General features: G+C 39.7%; 2 protein-coding genes across 3 annotated transcripts; one reads left to right on the top strand and one right to left on the bottom strand.

Moving 5' to 3' along the window:
* Positions 1 to 901: 901 nt before the first annotated feature.
* Positions 902 to 8,192, bottom strand: FAIM (Fas apoptotic inhibitory molecule). 2 transcript variants are annotated; one of them, XM_082483747.1, is made up of 5 exons: positions 8,166 to 8,192; positions 5,146 to 5,281; positions 4,550 to 4,778; positions 3,027 to 3,076; positions 902 to 1,584 (listed from the first exon to the last, which is right to left on the bottom strand). In XM_082483747.1, exons 2-5 carry the CDS (start codon positions 5,254 to 5,256, stop codon positions 1,435 to 1,437), a joined length of 540 nt encoding a protein of 179 aa, XP_082339873.1. In that variant the 5' UTR covers positions 5,257 to 5,281; positions 8,166 to 8,192; the 3' UTR covers positions 902 to 1,434. The 2 variants fall into 2 exon arrangements, with proteins under 2 accessions (XP_082339873.1, XP_082339872.1); XM_082483746.1 differs by lacking the exon at positions 8,166 to 8,192 and adding an exon at positions 5,503 to 5,620.
* On the top strand, positions 7,960 to 19,912 carry CEP70 (centrosomal protein 70; the record flags this gene model as incomplete). The annotated part of the gene is made up of 17 exons (XM_082483439.1): positions 7,960 to 8,361; positions 8,449 to 8,549; positions 9,015 to 9,142; positions 9,304 to 9,427; positions 9,753 to 9,933; positions 10,249 to 10,418; positions 11,650 to 11,709; positions 12,409 to 12,508; positions 12,910 to 12,998; positions 13,360 to 13,434; positions 14,526 to 14,628; positions 15,314 to 15,484; positions 16,132 to 16,278; positions 16,807 to 16,975; positions 18,213 to 18,327; positions 19,288 to 19,367; positions 19,743 to 19,912. The coding sequence occupies 17 exons, from the start codon at positions 7,960 to 7,962 to the stop codon at positions 19,802 to 19,804; spliced, it is 2,277 nt and encodes a 758-aa protein (XP_082339565.1). The 3' UTR covers positions 19,805 to 19,912.
* Positions 19,913 to 20,254: the final 342 nt, after the last annotated feature.

Raw genomic sequence — 20,254 nt, 5'->3', positions numbered from 1 at the left:
AAACTGTTAAATGCTTTTCATATGACAATGTCGTTTTTTAATCCAAATGTAAAGCATTGTGCTAATGGAGAGCAGTCTGAACCCCAAAACAAAGATGAAATTGGCATTTAATAAAACTTTTCAAAATAATTTGTTAATGAATTCTCAGCACATTTGTACTGTACCTGCAACTCCCAAGACAGTAGTCATAGTGCTAGGAACCAGTCACAAGTCCAAAAGAAATTAAGTTATAAAAGTCTAATTCTGAACTTTAAGTGAGGTTGCAAGTGGAAATATTTTTTTAACCATTGCAAAACAAGTATTTGAATGAATATATTCATATTTTGTTTGTATTTTTTAAAATTAGCTATGTCTACATTGTTGAAAAAGGGTAGCTTTTGTAGCATGTGAGCCTGGTATGCTCTAGTGTAATGGTAAAAGGGGAAAACTCACGAACTTCTAAGAACCATCTAACCATATAAGTCTTGTTCTCACAGAAATCCCAAGGTTGCTTTTAGAGAGTATGCTGGAAGTTTGAAAACAGAATTAGTCTATTCATATTTTAATTCTTCCATTTAAGCAACCAGTTCTCCTCTATTTCTGTCCCATTTTTCCTCATGTTTCTTGATTCACACAGTACTGCCAGGAAGACACACAGCTGTAGATTTAAGGTTTGTTAGACAGCATTAAACAAGAATAAGCTCTTATATCAGCTTGCTTCAAAAGCTTTCATTTTTTAAAGGAGTTTCATGGCAAGAATGCTGTTTTTCTGTTTTCTTTTTTGAAAAAACTCAGGAAAGTTTCTGAACTATTGCAACAATTTCTAACAAGCATTATTTCTCAGAAAACCTTAAGGATTTTCTTTTGGCACAAAGTAACATCTTTTCTTCTACTCGGAATAAAGACCAGGTTTCATAGCACAATATTATTTTAATACTATTACACAAGTACTGGTAACAATGTATTTCATTAATAACCTTTTTATTAACTTTGTAACTTTCTTAACTGCATCTGAAACACATTGGTACTCAGTTTAATAGAAAAAAAAATTACTGAGAAAGTTTTAACAGCTTACTTGAAGGCCCAGCACATGCTTCCTCCTCCCTCCACATACACCTGCAGTTTATAAGGATTCAGTCCTACTGAACATTTTTTTTCCACTTTATTATAGCAAGATCTTTTCCTAGTATATAATTTCTACTTAAATTCACCAGTGTTCTCTGTATATAGTGATATAATATATATTCTCTATATATACAGTTTTTATAAAACTGATAATGTAAGAGGTCATATATAATTATTTTTATCTGGTCCTCAAAAAGAATAATTTCATATACAGAAACTAGAAAATAAACCCAGCACAAACCAGATGTACCAAGTAGTACATATTAAAATAATTACCACAGTAATTGAAAATTCCTGATCTTAGTCCTACAATAATCAGTTAACTCTAGGCTACTCCACAGCCTCCGGGATTTCTCTGTCATCCACAATAAGGGTATGAATAATTCCTTCCTTTCGTTTTCCACTACTGACAGCCTTAATGCAACAGCTGTAATCACCAACACTGAAGTGAGTTTCAGTCCCATCTTCTACAAATTCTCCCTGGGAGAAAGGAGACAAGAATAAAACCAGACATGCTATTTTAGTAAAATAAAAGCTTGAGTGCATCATACTGTTTCCAAGGTCAAGATCATTTATAGTTCCCACAATTAGAGCAGCTGTAGGTACTTGCGACAAATACAGTGCAAACACTGAACAAAGCTGCAGAATCTCACACAGGGTTTTGTCACAGTGTCCAGTTAAAGATTTTTGGGTATCAGATCACAATCAAAATGTTACATAATCAGAAATGGTACAGTTGGAGTTTGTGAATTAATACCATTGAACCATGTCAGTAAAACAAAACTAGGAAAGACATTTTCCTTCTGAGCTGTGCGGTACAGCCAGTAAGTACCACACAAATCTATGCTGAAGTGGCAGTAAACCATGAAGTATTTAGTGGTGCCTTCTACAGCAGGATGAAGCGATCCCTGAAATAAGTATAACAGTAGCGTATTTTGGATACACAGCTCCTGCTGCAGTTACATCATTTCCTGTTATGATTTTGCCACATGTGGTTATATTTTTGTCATAATCTTTGGGAAAGTAGAAAAATCTGTGTGCTGCTCTAATGCAAGCACAGTTTGACAACTAAACCTGTACTCATAGCTAGCAAGAATAGCTCCTCGTGTATTTATTACATTATAGGAAAGGCCGAGAACTGTCAAGAGCAGTTGTTTTGATACCCCAAGAGAGGATGTTTCTTCCACTGATTACCAAAGAAACATTTGGTGAATCTTTTCATCCTGTTCTCAAGTATAGCAAAACTGTTGATTTTACAATTTCTGCTCATCCAGGGTATCACTTGTGGCAGTAGTAATCACAGTGACAACTCTCTGGTGAGAAAGCGCATCCTGCAAGGATGAGAAAGCCTACATAGTATGCATATTCAAAGCCATCGTAATATGACACCAAATAGATAAAGCCTTTCAGCTGTCAACCTGCTCTAAAAATTAATGCAGATGTGACAGAAAGACAAAAGATTTGATTTGTTCCAAGAAGACTCTTAAGCCCCAAGTGTTAGGGACCATCTCTAGATGGAAAAAAATCACGAGCCATAGCCATAGCAGACTACAAGCATTCAACTTTCAGTCACCACTAAAATGAGCAGGTTTGGATGAGGTGGCTCTACGCTGCATCAAACTCAAGTCCCTCCCACTCCCCTGAAAGTTTTCTCCCTAAAAACCCTGGACAACAGACCCAGAAGATTGATTTTGCTTGTCTAAAAAGTGTAAACAAAAGCATTGTTTATCCTTAAATAGATGTTTGGCATCCTAACTGAAACACTGTCAGTTATAAAATACAGTGAAGGACATTCGGAATCGGACTAATAGCGTACTACTGTCTGGGGTAAAGTGAGGTAACGTGCCCCTCTGGGGCTTATTTTGCTAAGCTTTGGTTATCTAACCCCAGCCTGTGAAAAGCTTTTGGAAATCATCACATACCGCTGTTTCCATTTTTTGACCGTTGCACCACACATCCATAGTGTCCTTTTCTGTGAAGGAAAAGGAAAACAAAAAGTACAAAGAACAAAATGGTGTTTTTTTTCCCCCTGCAGACAAGAAGATCTAGGAATTTAAAAAATTTACTGTTTAATTTTACTTTCAGTTCCCAAAAGAAGTTAGCCATTGTACCTGGGCTACAGGGTTTGTTCTTCTATCGCAGAGATGTGATGTTATCAGTGGGCAAACAACTTTTGTTATGAACATACATTTTTATCTCTCCCTAGCCCTGGCTATTAACACTGGGTTGTTCTGAATATTTTCAGACATATTCTGACATTCTTAAACTGGAAAACTTGAAGACAGAAAAATGAAGTAATTTCTGCTAATTATTTGAGTGCTGTGTATTCAATGGAGCTCTAACATTTTTTTGCAGGTTGGTTCAATTCAAAAGCAGCATTATTTAACATCCATCAAACTCTTTGTATTCTTAAAATCTCCTTGAAAACCCAAGTACCACTTTAAATATGAATCTAAGATTTTTTTCATTTGAAACAGAATATTCTTTTACTTCTCCCAGCACATCCTCCTTAAATTACTTTGCTCTAGATTTCACATTACTGACACTGTCATCCACAGGACATCAGTAGAGCTGAACACTGCTTGCCTTTTAAGTAAGCATACGGACATTAGAAGTCTGTGAGGAGAATAATCTGTTTCTGGCATTAAAATTGTCTCTCCTCCCTGGCCCCCTTTATCTTAGGGCAGTTAATTCTGTCCTGAGACTTAAGAAGAAATCGTAGCCCAAGATCTTATCCCCAGGTTTAACCATACAGCAATACCTAAGTGGAAGTTTTCCTGCTAGATGCCATGGACAAATTCCTCAGGGAATCCTTTCCTCCCACCTGCTTGTAATGCATTTGGGAAAGTGGGCCAGAAGAGATGTATTGCCTTGGTATTAAGAAAGTGAAAAAAGTCTTCTGAAGGTTTTAGATTAAATTTGTAGTTAAGAAGTGATGCAGAAAAAAGGATGCTGTTTAATCTATCAAAGATGTAGAATAACATTGTCACACTTCTTCAGTTAAAGACTCCTTGACTTCAGCTTATGATTTTTGGAAGGAAAGCCTGGTTACCTGGTTAACAAACACACACAGAGCAGGTTTGATCACAACACAGCTAAAACTTCTATAACATGCTTCACCTGGAGAACTGTCTTGCTAGGGCAGCTCTACGGCTACAGAAGCTGTAACTCCTTCCAAACTTTTTTCTCTCTCTCTCTTTTTTTTTTTTTAAATCTAGACCATGCTGCTGTAGAACAGAACACTGACAGCAAGCTTACACAGGTGTAACGAGACCTTTTTTTTTTTTTGGACTGTTTTTGCCATCTAATTTCAAACTTCCAGACCACCCAGGATTTTACACTGCAACAGTGCTAGCCACTGAACTATGCTTTCTCTTAATTACCAGTTATTAAATGCATACAAGTTTATTCAGAGGCAGCAACATGAAGTAATTCGTTTACTTACCTAGAACAACTCTATAGTCTCTGCCACCCAAGCTCAGTACCCAAGTATTGGTTGTTTTTGACCTGTTCTCCATATACTTCTTGAGGCTCTTTCCATTGATCTCCAAAGTATATTCATATGCAAAGCCACTGACTGCATCAATGTTAATAGTAGCTTTTGTTTTGGCTGCTCCAACAATGAATGTTTCTTTACCCACTAACTTAAACATCCATTCTTTTCTTATTTCTTCCTGTAGAACAACACAAAGACAATGGGTATTAAATTATAAACCTGAATGCATGCTTTAGTATAAAATAAATGAACTAGAACTCAGGAAACAGCTCAGTACTTAACTATTATTTCAGAGTGAACTAATACACAATATTCTGTATGTCTAGAGTGCCTCTACCCAGGGACAGCAAAGCACTTCATGAATACTCTGACCTTAATTATAACTGAAAAAAAGAATGATGCCGTTCATTAAATTAGGTAAAGTTAATCAACTGAATATACCTCAGTTGCATTTATTAGTCTTTTGTTTGTTCTGATGCCTGTTGCATGGAATTGTACTTATACAATCTGTATCATAGTGAATTTTGAGCACATAGCAATTTCACCTTTCCATCAACATAGACAACACGTTTTCCTGAAGTGGTCCCATGTTCAAATTCAATCTTATGAACACCATCGCTTAAAGCTACTTCCCAAACAGCCACCAAATCTGTCATCTTCTCTAAGTGGCTGTACCGAGACCTATGGAAACACCAAAAAAGTAAATTAATTGTCATTAGAAGAGTTCAATTACTGATGTCCATAGTTCAAAGCTTTACCGCTTCAGGGCAAGTCACTTTTTACAAATGAAAAATGAGACTTGAAAGAATAAGCTTACAGAACTGCTTATATTTTCATATTTTTCAAACATTCAAATATGACAAAACATCACAAAATATAAACAGATGGTTAAACAGACTCACTTTGACAAACACCATACAAAGACACCATCCATCTAACCTCTAAAACTTCTGTTTCAGGTGACAGTATGGTTACAAAATTATACTTAGAATTCAGATGCTCCTGGACAGTTCTGCGATTTCTTGGCAGGCATTAAAATAGAGTATTTTGGTTGGTCTCTAAGAAAGTGTTTTAGCCTTTTAAACTTGAAAAATAGTAAGGATGACCAGTTTAGCTATCATCTGTTTTAACAAGATTTGTCTGTAATCTTTCTCATAAACATTACCTACGTCATTCAGAAACACAACTCTGCACACACAAACACCCACAGGGTAGGAGATCTGGCAAGATATCCTTTCATTTAAGTAATTTTTAAAGTTTAAATACAGTCATAAGTGACCACTGGAACTGTGGATATCTTTCCAAATCTGCTCATACCACAGTTCTGATTTTTTACCTTACTTCATCTTCATAGATAGTAATCTCCTCACGGGATGCCATAGTAACAAAAACAGCTTTTAATCCAATTAGCAGCAAGAAAAAAAGAAAAGCAGAATAGCAGCAGAGAAGTGTTGAGACCTAAATTTTCCTTGTTTTCTCCATTTAAAATAAGGGACAGTTTTAAAAGTGTCATGAACTATCATGCACTGCTGTACATATGATAAAATATAAATATAACTTTTCCTCTTAGACAGAAAGGCAAATATAAGTATTCTTTTACAAAATTAGTAAGCGCAACTTATACTAACTTTATTAGCACATCATAAATGTGTTAGCTATTCGATGGAAAAACGGTTTGCCTAACTTGTAAGCAAAACCTTAGAAACGGACAACTTGACCAAAGCTGTCACAGCCAGAGATGCCCATCTCAGTCAGAAACCACAACAGACTAGAGATTGTTGCCACCTCAGGGAAAGTGAAATAATAGCAACAGGTGACAATTTCAACGTATTTGTTTTCCTAAACCACTGCAGTAGTTTTCAACAATCACATTAGCAAACTGACCTGACAATTCAGTCATAAAGTCTATGTGAACCACAAAGAAATCACTTGTTTCTTACTTAGGATGTTTTTAGATCATGACTATGTTCGACAACACTGCTGATATTTTTAATTTCTCATTTTCAGTAAAGAGATTAATTTATGTAAGAGCTATCTGCATTAAGTCTGTGCATATAAGCATCATTTAAGTAAGTGCAAATAAGTGATTTTTTGATAAATTGTACTTTTCAGTTAAAAAGGAATTAAAAGTAAAGTTGTGAGTTCCAGGGTCTCTCTTCAGCATAACAGAGGATTATGTGTTTAGAAATTAAACCTCCTTCACTCTGACTTAAGGTTCTATTTTAAAACACACTCAAGTACACTGCTGTATTACTGTACGTGGTTTTGTCAGTAATTACACACATTGCTGTTCATAAACTGAAAAGTTTTTAAAACAGTGAAACCGTTTTAAGGATGTAAGGATTTAATTCTCACAGTAGTGAGCAGTCTACACCACATAATAAATGTCATGGAGGTCATTCTGGTTGTTCCTAAAGTTACGGGTTGGTTTCTGTGACTCCCCCGGCACATGGTGGAAATCAGGTGGGGTGTATTTCCCCTTCCCCTGCTTGCCAAGGGAGCGGTTGCCAGGGCCTCAGGACAACCCCACGCATGTCCCTGCCACCTGGTCGACACAAGAAGTAGCCTCAGGCACAAAAAGAGATGCCAGAAGAGGTGGCACCTGGAGCACATCTACAGCCTACCCACAGAGACCACATCACCCCCGGCAGCGTGCAACCCTGCTGAGTGAGTTGGAGCAGATAATTTATGAACAATGCTGAAAGGGTTAGGAAACATCCCAGAAACTTTTTTTCAAATCATGGTAACGGGGTAATACACTTTTTTTTTTTTTTTAAATCAAACCTGAACCCAAACTCTAGGCCAGCTTTATGTTTTCTGAAGGACAGTCGGTACCATCCCATCCCGAAGGGAAAGCGGTACACGACCACCCGACCTGGAGATGCCGCCGCAGAGTTCTCCCTCAAACACCCTCTCCCCGGCCCGAATCCAGAGGAAACGGGTTTGTACCAACCGCTGACCCCCTAGTTTCACCACCTTTTCTGCTGAATCAAGGCAGCAGCCCAAAATGCGATTTACTTCTTGATACATAAAGGACTTCTTGAAAAGCCAAGACAGGATTACTGCTCTGCCTCCACATAATCCCTGCCTGCTGGCAGACAGCGGGCCATGGCACACCAGGACGTATATAAACTCCAGAGACAGCAAACTTCTCCCCACCACCCACGTTTATTGCCAACAAAGAGCTTTTTTTTTTCTTGAAATTAAGTCCCGACAACCACCTTTCTAAATCCCCCCTCTAACAGCCTATCACCGGGAATCCCCCATACCCGGGGAGAAGACGCAACTCCCCTCTGGGCCGCGCTCGCCTCAGCGTCCCGCCAGCACCTCAGCGGGCCGAGCCCGCGGCAACAGGCGGAATGGCTCCCTCCTCCTCCCCCTCTAGCTGCCAGGCGGTCTCCAAGGAGCCCGGGGAGACGCTCCCTCAGCCCCGGCAGGAAGAGGCCGCAGTGAGAGAGGGCAAGCTCCCAGGCACTTGGCCTCCCCATCCGACGGCTGTGCTGCCTGAGAAGAGATCAGGCGAGGTGGACCCTACCCAGCCCCACCGCTCCCGGCCCGCTCTTACCTCCGCAGGGCTCTCCTCCCCCTCAGCTCCCCGCGCCTCAAAATGGCGGCGGGCGGCCAGCGCCGCCCCGCGGCCGCCCGCGCGCCTCCCTCCCCTCACTGCCGGCGGCGGCGGCGGCGGGCGGGCCGTTACCCCTCACCCCAGCCTGCCGCCCTCCCGACTGCCTCCGCGCCTTTTCCCGCCGCGGGCAGCACTGGTAGGAGGTTGTCCCCTTGCCGCTGCTCAGGACCTGCTGAGCCTTCCGCGTCCCGGTAACCGACCCCTTTCCTCTCCTGCGTGACAGTGGCCGCCCGCGGGCGGCGGTTGGGGCCCGGCCTTCCCTTTCGCCAGCGGTCCGAGAGCGGGCGGCCCTCGCCATGACGGAGGTACCGTGGCGGACTTGAGGTGGTTGTTGTTACTGCTTGGTGGTTAAAAACAGAACAAAAAGGGGGGGAAAAAAACCCGCAAACCCAAACAATAAACGCCCAAAGCAGGCAGCCCCGTCCTCTGAGGGCTTCTCTCGGGGCTGGGACAGGGGGTCGGGGCCCACTGCCCACCGCCCCCCGATGCATTGGGGTTACCTGAGGGCTGGTTGTCTGAGGTTTTTAAAAATGTAAATTTTACTCATTGCGCGTGTTTCTCCTTCTAACAGGGATCGGGCAACCTGAGTATCCTGTGTATCTTTAAGTACACTGTTTTTCCCAGTGTTTTTAGCAGATCCTATTGGAAAGTCTCACACGCCTGCCTGCAGCGGCTGGGGCTTCTCGGGAGTTTGGGGTTGGTTTGTTTTTATTTGGGGCCATTTGGTATCCTCTGCTGCCAGCATGACAAGGAACGACGGGAGGCCCAGAGATGATCTTGAGAACTCAGGTTTCTGTCTCTTCTCCCCCAACTGCAGCAGGAGAAGGCTGAATGGGAAAACCTAAACAAGCTGTTAACGCGTCATGGGTTGAAACCGGTGAGTCTTGCTGCCCCCCAAAGCTGCAGAAATACATCGGGTAAGGAAATGCTAATTTTACATTTTTTTTGTATTTTTGAAAATAGCCTGAGTTCCTAAGGCATCTCTGAAGCTGTCACTTCCAAAAGGTAGCAGAGATGTGATCTTCTTCAGCTATTAAAAGCCTTTCATTATGACTTTGCTTGTTATTTGTACCTGCAGATATGATTGTCTTAGACACTCAGTCTTCTCTAGGAATAAGACTTGCATTAAAAACGCTGGTGGAAGACACTGACCGACAGCAGAAAATGATGCAGGGGCTTATGGAAGCTAATCGTTGTCTTCGGTAAGACACAGTGAAAGGAACTTACTTGTTAATGCAAAGCAAAAGTATTATTAGTGTCCATCTCCTGCCAGGTGGAGCTCTTGTCACATCCAAGGCCTAAGAACTTTTTCCTGAGATTTTTGTCCAATATGCAGCTGTGTTGCCTAATTCCTTTTGAGCTCTTCCGTTATTTCATCTGTTGCTGCTTCCCATACCAGCATATTTCCCGTACCTGCTGCCACAGGCTATTATTGAGTGTCATCAGATAACTATTGTAAGGCCTATGCTTCCTTCACTGTCTTTAGTAAAATGTGCTTAATTTAAATCAAGGATTATTTTTTTTCAGAGATGAGATACGGCAGGAACGAGGTCGGGCATCTCGACAAGAGCAACGGGCTAATGATTTGGAAAATGTGGTGAAAAACATTAAGTCCAAAATTTGTCAGCTGGAAGATGAGACAATAGCTAAAGTTTGCCAGCAACAGAATCAAGTCAAAGAACTTCAAAAAGATCAACAGGTTTCACAGGTAATTCACATAGTGTTGTCTGAGGATTCAAGCTTTTGACTTGTTTTAAAAGCTCAAAAAATATTTACAGTGATCAAAATAAAGATGAGTCATAGTGTTAGTACACTATTTATAGCTAGGATTTTTCAATCCATATGGAATTTTCTAGTGATAATGTAGAAAAATACCTGTATCATTCTTCCACTGCCTCTTCAGTATGGCTAAAACCCAAGTACTAAGCTTCCATGGGACCAGGTGCCTACTTGGGCATGTACAGTACAGTCTCCAGCATGTGGGTTAGAATAATTTCATAATGCTCCCATTATCTCTTCACAGGCAAAATATCAACAGCAGCAGGAAAAGCTGCAAGAACAGGAAGAGATTATTGCCCTTTTGCAGAAGGAGCTGTGCAAAGTTGGGATGGAAGAGCAACGGCGTGTTTCCACTCAAAACAAAATGTTCTGTCGGTTTTGCAAAAGAGCTCCTAAGTCCCTTCTAGATCAGCAGTAAGTAATTTTCTTATATTGGTGAATGACCTGTAACTTTAAATGAAGAAACAGATTTTAAAGTGACTAACTGTTCTTGATATTATATGAAAAAAAAAAAAAGCTGGAGACCTTAGGAGTGCAAGCTGAAATATGAGTTCTTGTGAAGGTACATCAATGCAGTAATTTTTACTTGTTTAATGTGAGCTGGATAAATCTATGGCAGAAAGTAAAAAAATCATCAGCCCCTGTATACGCTAGGTGTCAGCAAAGAGAAGGGAATGATTCACTCTACTCTGGAACTGCAGTATCTGCTAGGGTGATCTCATCCTGGGGTTGTAACATTTTAAAATGTAAATTAACAAAAGAACAAACCCCCACAACCCACTAAAAAAACCTGCCCAGTCTGCAGTCACTTCTGAAGTGCAACTGGTCTTTGCAACTGCTGACTGCGGGCTTGCTGTGAGGCTGCCCAAGTACTTTAGTGGTAGAGTTCTGAGAAAGCATTCCAAGCCTATGTCTCTTGCAGTAAGATCTCTGTAGTTCTGCTATAATCAGAGATTTGCCAGTTCTTAGGCCTCAGGTAGCCATCCCTTTATTGTGATGATGTCGCCTGGTTTTCCAGACTGAGTAACCTTTACCTTAAGTGTTAAAAAGGTATTGTGTGCGCACAGCCCTTTTCTTGTGCCCTCACTGTATGAGAAGAAGGATCGCTAATTTTGGTTCCTTGTGCTTTCCCATCTCTCCAAAACGGGCAATCTCAGAATGCTCAAGAGGAAAGGTAGTTTCTCAGCTGTTCAGTTTTTTGTCATTCTATTTTTTGCAACCACTTTGAAAGCACTTTTAGTTTCATTGGAGGTGGATGTTCTCGGGCTATGTGAGACCTGTGCTCTTTACCTCCTGCAATGGTCGCTGAGCCCTAGCACTCAGGACGGTACCACGCTGTTAAGATTGCTGGGTAAACATCGTCACAAGATGAGGAGCCCATCAGGAGGATTTAGCTTTTTTGTCCTCTTGAATAATTTCCCAGCTTTTAGTTTGGTACAGAGTTAATGTCTCTGCTTTTCTGTTTTGGAAAACTGTGGCTCTGTGTGTTTGATATGAGAGAGAACCCGCTATTCGGTGCAGTCACTTCTGAAGTGCAGTGCAGTTCTGTAAGCTGGCCTGTTCCTATGGGGTGGTCACAGTATCTCTCAGGCATGTCTTTTTCGAGAATATCTGAAATTCAGAATACCATTTTTCCTTTCTTCAGGTTCCTTTGTCTAATTGATTATTATGAATCTCAAATTAGTCAAATGAAAAAGGAGCTAAGGTAGGTCTGATGCCTTATGGCCCTATTGTTCAAAATTTCCTTACTCCTTCCTCTTCTTAAAGTGTGTAAGGGTAAATATTCTGTGTACCAGATGTCATTAGCATGTGAGAAACAGCAAAGGATTGTAATGGTCGTGGAAGTTTGGATTCATCTGGGAAATAGCTGTCAGTCAGGCTAAGCAGCTGCTCAGTCGGGAGGCTGGGACAGCAGGGAAGTTGGGGGTATTTAGACATTTGAGCTATAATTCTTTCTTTTTTCTGTTGGATTGGTTTTTTTTTTCCTTCCTCTTTTGCCATGGTTCACAGGCAGAAGAATTACTGCATTAGTAGTGCTCAGTCAACTGGTCTCCCTAAACAAAAGGAATACCAGCTTTTCAGCTCTATCGTGGTGCCTACATGGTACAAAGCAACAAGCAGATACCCGAGACATTCTTATAATTTGAGATTATTATCTTGAAAAGTGAAATGGGATTTGCTTGTACTGGAATTTCTCTCAAGGAATAAGTGCACTTAATTAGTATATGAAGCAGCTTCCCAGAAATAATAGAGAAGGGCAGTGGATCTTGGGGCAGAATTTCTATTTTATTTACTTTGCAGTTTATGGAAGCATTATTATCATACGTAACTGCTAACTAAGCCAACTTAAATCTTTGAGGTAATCAAATTACAGCAAACTGAAACAATTTATTTTTCCCAATAGGCAATATAAAAAAGATGAAGACCCAGTACAGAGAGAAGTAAAAAGCAAGGAAGAATTCTTAAATCTAGATGCTACTCCTAATTATAGAGCGCTGCTCACGGTATGGAAGTGCTACAAATAAGTCAGTGCAGATCTCTAAATGGTATCCCTTCAAGGGCCACATAGAAACATATATGTGTGTTTGATTTCTATCCCCTTGTTCTTATTGTGTCTTCTTAATTTGTAACCTCTCTGGGCAGGGTTCAGTGCCTTTATGCAAAGATTCAGTACTATGTTGGGAGTCATCTTTGCTGGGGACTGAATAGGCTTCCGTAATCACAGGTTCTCCACCTGCGGTCTAATGCAGCAGCCTCTTGATCTTAGTCAACTAATTCCTCATCCATGCTGTCTTGCTGTATAGGCAAATGGGAAACCTTCTTAACACATACACACTTTAAAGTGTTCAAGCTTGTTGATTATGGAACGAATGAAATAAAAGAAATAACGCAGTCTATGTTGCAGTCTTTCCAGAAACAACTTATTGAAACAAAAGCCAGGAATGAACACCTTTTGCTTGAAAATATAAATCTCAAGAAAGATTTGGAAATAAGGTGAGAAAGGATAAATATCATCCTTTTTAAGGGCATTGCAGTAGGCTGTGATTTACAAAGAAAGAAACCCGAAAGCACCAGCAATTGTAAAAGTGTAGTATGAAATCTGCCTTTTTAAAGCAATCCTTAGAAATAAGATATGGCAGCAACAGTCAACCTTCCTTCCCTACGCTGTTAATAACAAAAACTGCTAATGGTTATTTTGCTGTTTATTGCTGATGCCGTGTAGAAATGTTGCAGAATTTAATTTCCAGAATGATGTTGCGGCACTGGCAAAGCTTTCGTACTATTTCGCTTGGCTGAGTTTTATAGATGCCTTCAAAGGCAAGACACATAATATGGTACCTTTTCTTCCTAACAGACCAACTACACAGGAATTAAAACTTTACAAGCACCAAGTGAAGAAACTAGAGAAAACTTTACAGAAAACTATCCAGTAAGTATATTTCTTCAGTAACTTTCATGAACCCTCTAAACTTAAGGCAGAGATATTCTGCAACCCGTAATGTAGATAGCAGCTTACAAAGCATGTACCTTATCACCGTTCCTGGGAGCCTGGTTATGGGCAACAAATGCTACTGTATCTCCGAAAACACCCTGTGAATCCCTGAAATGATGGCGTGGTCTCCAAGTGGGAGCACAGCTGTGTGTCTTTTCTATTTTGTCTTTCTGGATTTGAGTACTATTGCAGGCACTATGGACAGGACCAAACTGTGTTTGCTGCTTCCATGAGCTGTAAAGAAAGCTATTGGTTACATTGTGGATTATGAATGAGAAAGTATGAGTCAGAAAAATGTTGCAGCTACTGAAGTTCTGTCCATATTATTCTTAGAAATTGACTTAGTTTTTTTTTCTGAAACATTGCTAAGAAAATACATTGAAGGTATTGGAGATCCAGCATTGACAAAGTGTTTTTATCTGTAACTTCCCTTAATCATTTGTGCATGTGTATACCGAATGCTAAATATTTATAGCCTGAAAAAGACATCACTTAAACTTTAAAAATGTTCCATTCTTCATTTTACATTGTGTATACTTAAATGGTCTTTTCTGTCATGCAGTGGGTATGATTTAGACGGTGGTTTTAGAGAAAGTCATCTTAGATTTGACAAGAAGGGTAGCAAGCCATATATAGTAAGCCAGTAAAGATGTTCAAGCAGAAGCAGATGAAGACCATGAGCATGGAATTTGACCCTTTTGAGTAAAATTCTAGATTTTAAGTCTTCAGTAGTAGTAGAACCTCTGGTAACAGAATTGTGCATCTCGTGGTGTCCATTCTAAATTAACACTCAGTCTGGAATAACCTCAACCTGGAGACTTGAAATAAATTAATGATATTGATATTAGGTATTATATTTTTCAGCTAGTTTAGATTGATGGAATTCTATTGGCAGGCATCACAAAATGGAGTTTTTACTTTGTAGGTGCAAGTTGATGTGCTGCATACCTGGTTCTTTAATCAAGTTGGAAGTAGTACCTCCTGCTAAGGCTACTTGTGTAACCCACTTGTATGTATTTGGCATGTAGATCTTCGGGGAGTAGTGCCAGAGAAAGAATAGAAGAAAAGAAAGAACCTGAGAGTATCACAGGAGTAGATCAGCTGCAGGCAGTTTGCCAGCAATACTTACAGGTATGCAAATTTCATCTGTACTCTGTGTATCTGGCACTGTTACAATGGAATATAATACACAAGTTTTAACTATGTAAACTGAAGCATACTATTTTGAATCTAAGAGTTCATATGAAGTCCTCTACACAAGATGCGTAATGTTCTGGATTTGGCAGTTAATGTAGGCTTGTTCTTAATTGTTCTATCGTAGTGTAAACTACCTGAAAATACAGCAAGGAAGCAGAGACGAGGTTGGCAAACATCAAGTCAATTACTTAGCTGAAGTCTTTTCAGGACAGGGGATTTGCTCAAGGTCTTGGGCAAAACAGATCCTTATGTTACGGTTTTAAACATGCCTGAGGAGATAGCGTCTTTTATTTTTCTTTGAATATTTAAAAAAAAAAAAGGCAAATATAATAAAACTTAGCAAAATGTAAATGTGGAAGTAACAATGCCTCAAGTGGATAAATGTTAAGTACCCCTCAAAGGAAAGTATATTTGCATTACTTTTACATATCTTCTAGCTAGTATATTTTTAAATCTTTGAATCTATTACATATTGAGTGCATCTGTAAAATTCATCAATAGTAACTTATTGGAGCTATTTATGATTTAATGTTTAGACAGTTATGACTGTTTGGAGAGGGATTTTATTATAAAATGTCATACATATTTGAGCAACAACATTTGTTATTTGATGTTGAAGGTGTTGTCCCATATTGATTCCATTTTGCGAAGTCCAAGAGCTCCTCCATTAATATACAGGCGCAGTAAAGGGCCAGTGCAAAATTATATTAAAGAGAATGGACAGGAATGTGGATTTGAGCACCTTCCGCTTACTATAGAAATGTGGGCAGATCAGCTAACGGCCCTAAAGGTAACGCATTATTGTACTTGGCTTTATACTCCTCTATCTGCTGACCACTCCTCGGTCCCTCCCTATTTGTAGGGGTTGTTTTCTGTTTGTAGCTTTTGTTATTGGCTGACTTGGTGTTGCATTTAAAAAATAATTCTTCATTTATATACTACTTTAAAATATATCAGGGTGAAAAACTTGCAGTCTTCCTACAGGCCAGAGGTATTCCTCTGTGTATATCATCTAAATGTTTTTGTGCACTGGCTGAGTCCCTAAGAAGGCATTTAAGCTTTGTAGTCTATGTACTTCACACATTAATGACGATGCATTCTCTTTCTTCCTTTTGTCTTGCCAGAACAGGAATTTTTTTGAACTAAATACAAGTGAAGTAATTTTGTTTAAAACCAAACTCTCTTGTGACCAACACTCATTATTTCACTGAAAGTGTAATATATGAAATACTTCAATTTTTAGACTATTGGTGTTCTTTTTAAATCAAAGAATGTAAGCAAGATACTGTGCTTAAGGTTTTAGTTTTTACCGAATTTACTGTCTCCAGTACTGGACTCTTTTTGCATATGAGAAACAGAAAATCTGCCTATTTCTACAGCAAAAACAACTTTAAGAAGTTATTAAAATAAGTTGTGTTCCCTCCCTTCTTTTAAAAGGATTTGCATAAGTCCTTGAAAAAACTGTCTCTGGAATTGGTACCCTGGCACACTGCAGATCCACAGGATAACAGAGAATCCATACGAGTTGAAGACCTCCAGTTCATAGTAGATGCAATTTTGGAAGAAATAGAAAATAAGGAAAAGGTAATTCTCACCAGGGGTTTATAATCACAAGTTACTGTGGAATTCTTAAATGCATTATTCACACGGTGATTGCATTTGTACATTTGAAAGCCTTGCGGGGCTTAAGAAATTGCTGTTTGAATATCTTCAATAGTCAAAGGCTATTTAGCATAATGGATACATTCACCTTGGGGAAGACTGCTTTCATCAAAGTCACTTGACCAACGACGAATTTGCATTGCCCTGTAGTCTCAGGTATTATCCTGTTCTGTCTGTTTCTAAGTCAGCATTGAGAATACATAAATGTACTTACTAAGCAACAGAGAAGAAAGCCTTCAAAAGAGTATTTTTGGTTTGCTGGAAATTTGTGTCCGAAAACTCTGTAAAGTATGTCTTCAGATTTAAGAATAGTTGAAATGCTGTGATTTAATAAGGGAAGTTACAACCGTTTCTCTTCATAGACTAGTTTTAAGAATTTTTCGTGGTTTAAAAGATTCCTTGCTTTGTTAAGCAGTAACGTTGACAAGTTATTCTTTATGCTTGCTACAGAATGGCCAGACACCGTCCTTACCAACCCTGTTTGCAATAGTCTCTCACTTCCAGAAGCTGTTTGACGTGAATTCTCTGAACGGTGTTTATCCACGAATGAATGAGGTTTACACAAAGCTTGGGGAAATGACCAACGCGATGAAAAATCTCCATGAGCTCCTACAACTAGGTAAAGACTTGCCACTAGCGTTTGTTCAGACCCCATTTCCAAAGGAAGAAGGCGGCAAGTGACAGGCAGATCTCTTCATAGAAAATATGTTGAGCTGCTGAGAAATAAGTTAACTAGGTATATTCTTCACTGGGAAGATAAAAATAGGTTGGAGTTGAAATAGCAAACCCCCGTTATTTGTAAGCCTTTAGCAGTTGTTGAGGAATACCAGGGAGGCAGAAGAAAGAAATAACAGATGAAATTGAATTTTTAGTGTTGGGTTTTTTTCCACAAATTTTTGTTTCCTGTGAGTTGACTTCATAATTCTTCTTGACCATCTCTCGTTCTCTACTTGAAAGATAACAAGTTTAAGAAAAAATAACTCAACCTCTAATGGAGATTTCTACTCAGTAATTTATTCAAGTGTAATTATGTCCAGTCCTCAGAAACTTCCATCTCACACTGCTAAACTTAAAAAAAAAAAAAAAAAAGTTGTTGTTGAATGTCAAAACCTGAGTGCATACTTAGAGGCATACTTAGTTACTTCCCGGTACCTGTTCTCTTCTGGTTTGTACTTCTAGAGAACTTTTTGGGTGTCAAGGCTTGACTGCACTGTAGGGTGTGCAGCCCAAGAGCAAGGCTCCTGGACCGCTAAGGTCTTCTGAGCCTCATTTGAGGAGCGGGGCAGCCTCCCTGCCTGCAGCCAGCACAAGAGATGAGGAAGCCTCGTGTCCCCCTAATAATCACAAACCAATGGAGCTCAGAGGAAGCCTAGTTCTTCCAAAATTGAGGGCAAAAAGGACAAGGAGTCTGTTACCTTCACTCACAGCAGTCAAAGCAGGTACCAAAGCAAGTTCTGGCTGTTAACAAAGTATTTATTGAGCAGGTTCCTTGCTGGCCTAGCCCCTGTACTGCGCTTGTGCTGTGGTACAGGAACCTGAGGAATAACCTTCCCTTGATATAATGTCAGTTGGCTGATTTGCACTGACATTGTAGGGTGCACTTTAGTACCATCTCTGCTGTGAAAATACACAGCTCTGGCAAGTTCTTTTGCCACTAAAGGACTAGTGAGAGATTCATCATTCCTTGCTAACATCAGTTCATTTCTGACCACAGGTTTTCTGTGAAGGATGGCATTTGTATGTCTAGACGTGTGAAAACCGAATAAAATCTGGGCACCTGCAAGGACTGGATTGTGCCCAAAATACTTTCCTGTTATTACTGTTATAGGAAAGATGAAGTGTTTGTTTTTCCACAGACAATTCAGCTCCACCCACTGTGGTAGTGGATACTGTTGGGAAACTGTGTGACGTAATTAATGAGAACGTGACTGAGCAGGTACAGCAGCTTCTGGGGACCCAAGACATCCACAGGTATGTGGGGCTGTTCTATTGGTGACCATTCTTCAACTGTCAAATTTAGTAATTGAGAGAACTGGCTAAAACTGATACTGAAAGAAACTTTAATAGTTTCTCCAAAGTCAGTGAGCTGTTGACAGCAAAGCAGTTACTACTATCCTACATGAAACAAATCTTGACTACTTCAATTTTTCTCTTTGCTAGCTTTATCCTTTTTAAGGCCAGAAGGTTCCAAAACACCTTGTTGGTTTGCATGGAGAAGGTGATCAAATAAGCTTACTAAGGACATGTGTTTCATAAGGAGACAAAGCAAATACTGCATGTGGGTGGGGAGGAGAAAGTGTTGCAAGGTTTCAGCTGTAGTATTGAATGTATTAGTTGCTAAGAGAAGGTCTGCCTCTAGCTGCCTACAAATATTTTGGGAACTGGACAAATCTATCTTCAACAGGTGAGAACATTTGTATACTTGGTAGCAGACTGTAAGAGCTTGCATTCAGCATGGGCTCTGCAAACGTACTAAAAAATTAATTGCAGCAGGCGGCAAGTCTGACGCATGCTGAGTTAACGATACTAACTCCAATCTTTCTGCACTCCTTGGTTTTAACTAGAGAATCGCTGCTTATAAAACATCCCCTGCTCCATCTCTGAGGCAGTTCTATCAGCCACCCCCAGGCAGTATATTTAGCATACACAGACTAATGTTCCCAGCCAAAAATTACCTGGTGCCATGTAAGGAGGAAAGGAAGAATGTATACAGGGCATAAATTGTGAGATTAGAGATCCTCTTTTGATGGCTAACACTTGTTGGCTGCAGGTTTCAGAACCTGAGAACACATTTTTGCTGTAGATGGTTTCATGTACTCCTAAGTAGCAGTGTGTTCAGAAAGTCACGACATAGTACAGCAACACAGCCAAGGAGATGAACGTTAAATGCCCTTACACCTTTAATCTGAGAGTCTCATTTCCACATTTCAGTATAATCAGTAAGCTAGAAGAACATGAGTGCTTCTTTCCACCATTTCAAGCTCTCATTCAAGATTTGCTTTGTCTTCTAGGTGAGTAATATTTGCAACAGTTGTAATATCTTCATTCTGATGCTTCATCCTAAAACTTTAAATAGCTAACACGTGTTTTGTTTACCCCTGGTGTGCTAGAACACAAAGAGGATGTGAGGGAAGGTGCTAACTTTTGCCTTGCTCTCCTCTTCCTTCCATCTTTCCTCAGGAAGTGACCAAAATAGTTTGTTGCATATAGTCAATCATATTACTCCTAAGAAAAGCTAAATCGAGTCTTTTCCAAAAGCATTAAAAAGTGTGAGGAGTTTATTTTATTCGCTAGCTGTATTTCTAACATTTAAGTTAGAATTTTGGCTGAACTTGAAGATGTAGGTAACGTAACGCCTTACCGTTTTGCTTTTCATTCTGTTTCAGAGATCAGTAACCTGGATGATATTTTACCTGCTGTGCGAAATCTGAAATTGGTAGCTAGTTAAGAGATTTATCTTACCTGTGAATGTACCTGTTGGTGTGTGTGACATTACAGCTACCTCCAACCTCTGTTGCCCTAATCAAGTTTCAGATTTTTTGACATAAATAAAAGCTGCTGCATTTTTTTATTTTTCTTAATTATTGTTTCATGGTCAATTTAAGAAAAACTTACTGTAACCACTATCAACTGGTCTGCTCAATCCCAGAGAGAGAACCAAGACACTCTGCGTCAGTCTGGGAACTGAACCCAGCACACAAAGCCCGGCAGCCTGTAGCCACTAAACACTTAGAGCGTTGCTGACACAGTAAGAATGAGATAAAGGTGCTCTGACTGCCTTACCTGTAACGCTCTCAGCCTTTGCCTATCTTGGTTTTCTGGAGACCCTATTTTAAAATGCTGTTTACATCTTTGGGTAAGTTTGGGATGCAAGCAAATTGTTATTCAGTGAGATTCT

Source organism: Vanellus vanellus (genome assembly GCF_965231255.1).
Source record: "Vanellus vanellus genome assembly, chromosome: 5".
In the NCBI taxonomy this organism is placed as follows: domain Eukaryota; kingdom Metazoa; phylum Chordata; class Aves; order Charadriiformes; family Charadriidae; genus Vanellus; species Vanellus vanellus.
The sequence above is the reverse complement of the archived record's forward strand: the minus strand, read 5'-3'. Positions and strand labels throughout refer to the sequence as shown.

Bases quoted from the DNA above. Each gene is read 5' to 3' on its own strand.
- FAIM (XM_082483746.1), bottom strand. From the start codon at position 5,534: ATGGATGGTGTCTTTGTATGGTGTTTGTCAAA. The intron at 3,077-4,549 runs GTAAGTAAACGA...TTTCCTTCACAG, and splicing joins AGACTATAGAGTTGTTCTAG to AAAAGGACACTATGGATGTG. The intron at 1,585-3,026 runs GTATGTGATGAT...CCTTTCTCCCAG, and splicing joins GTCAAAAAATGGAAACAGCG to GGAGAATTTGTAGAAGATGG.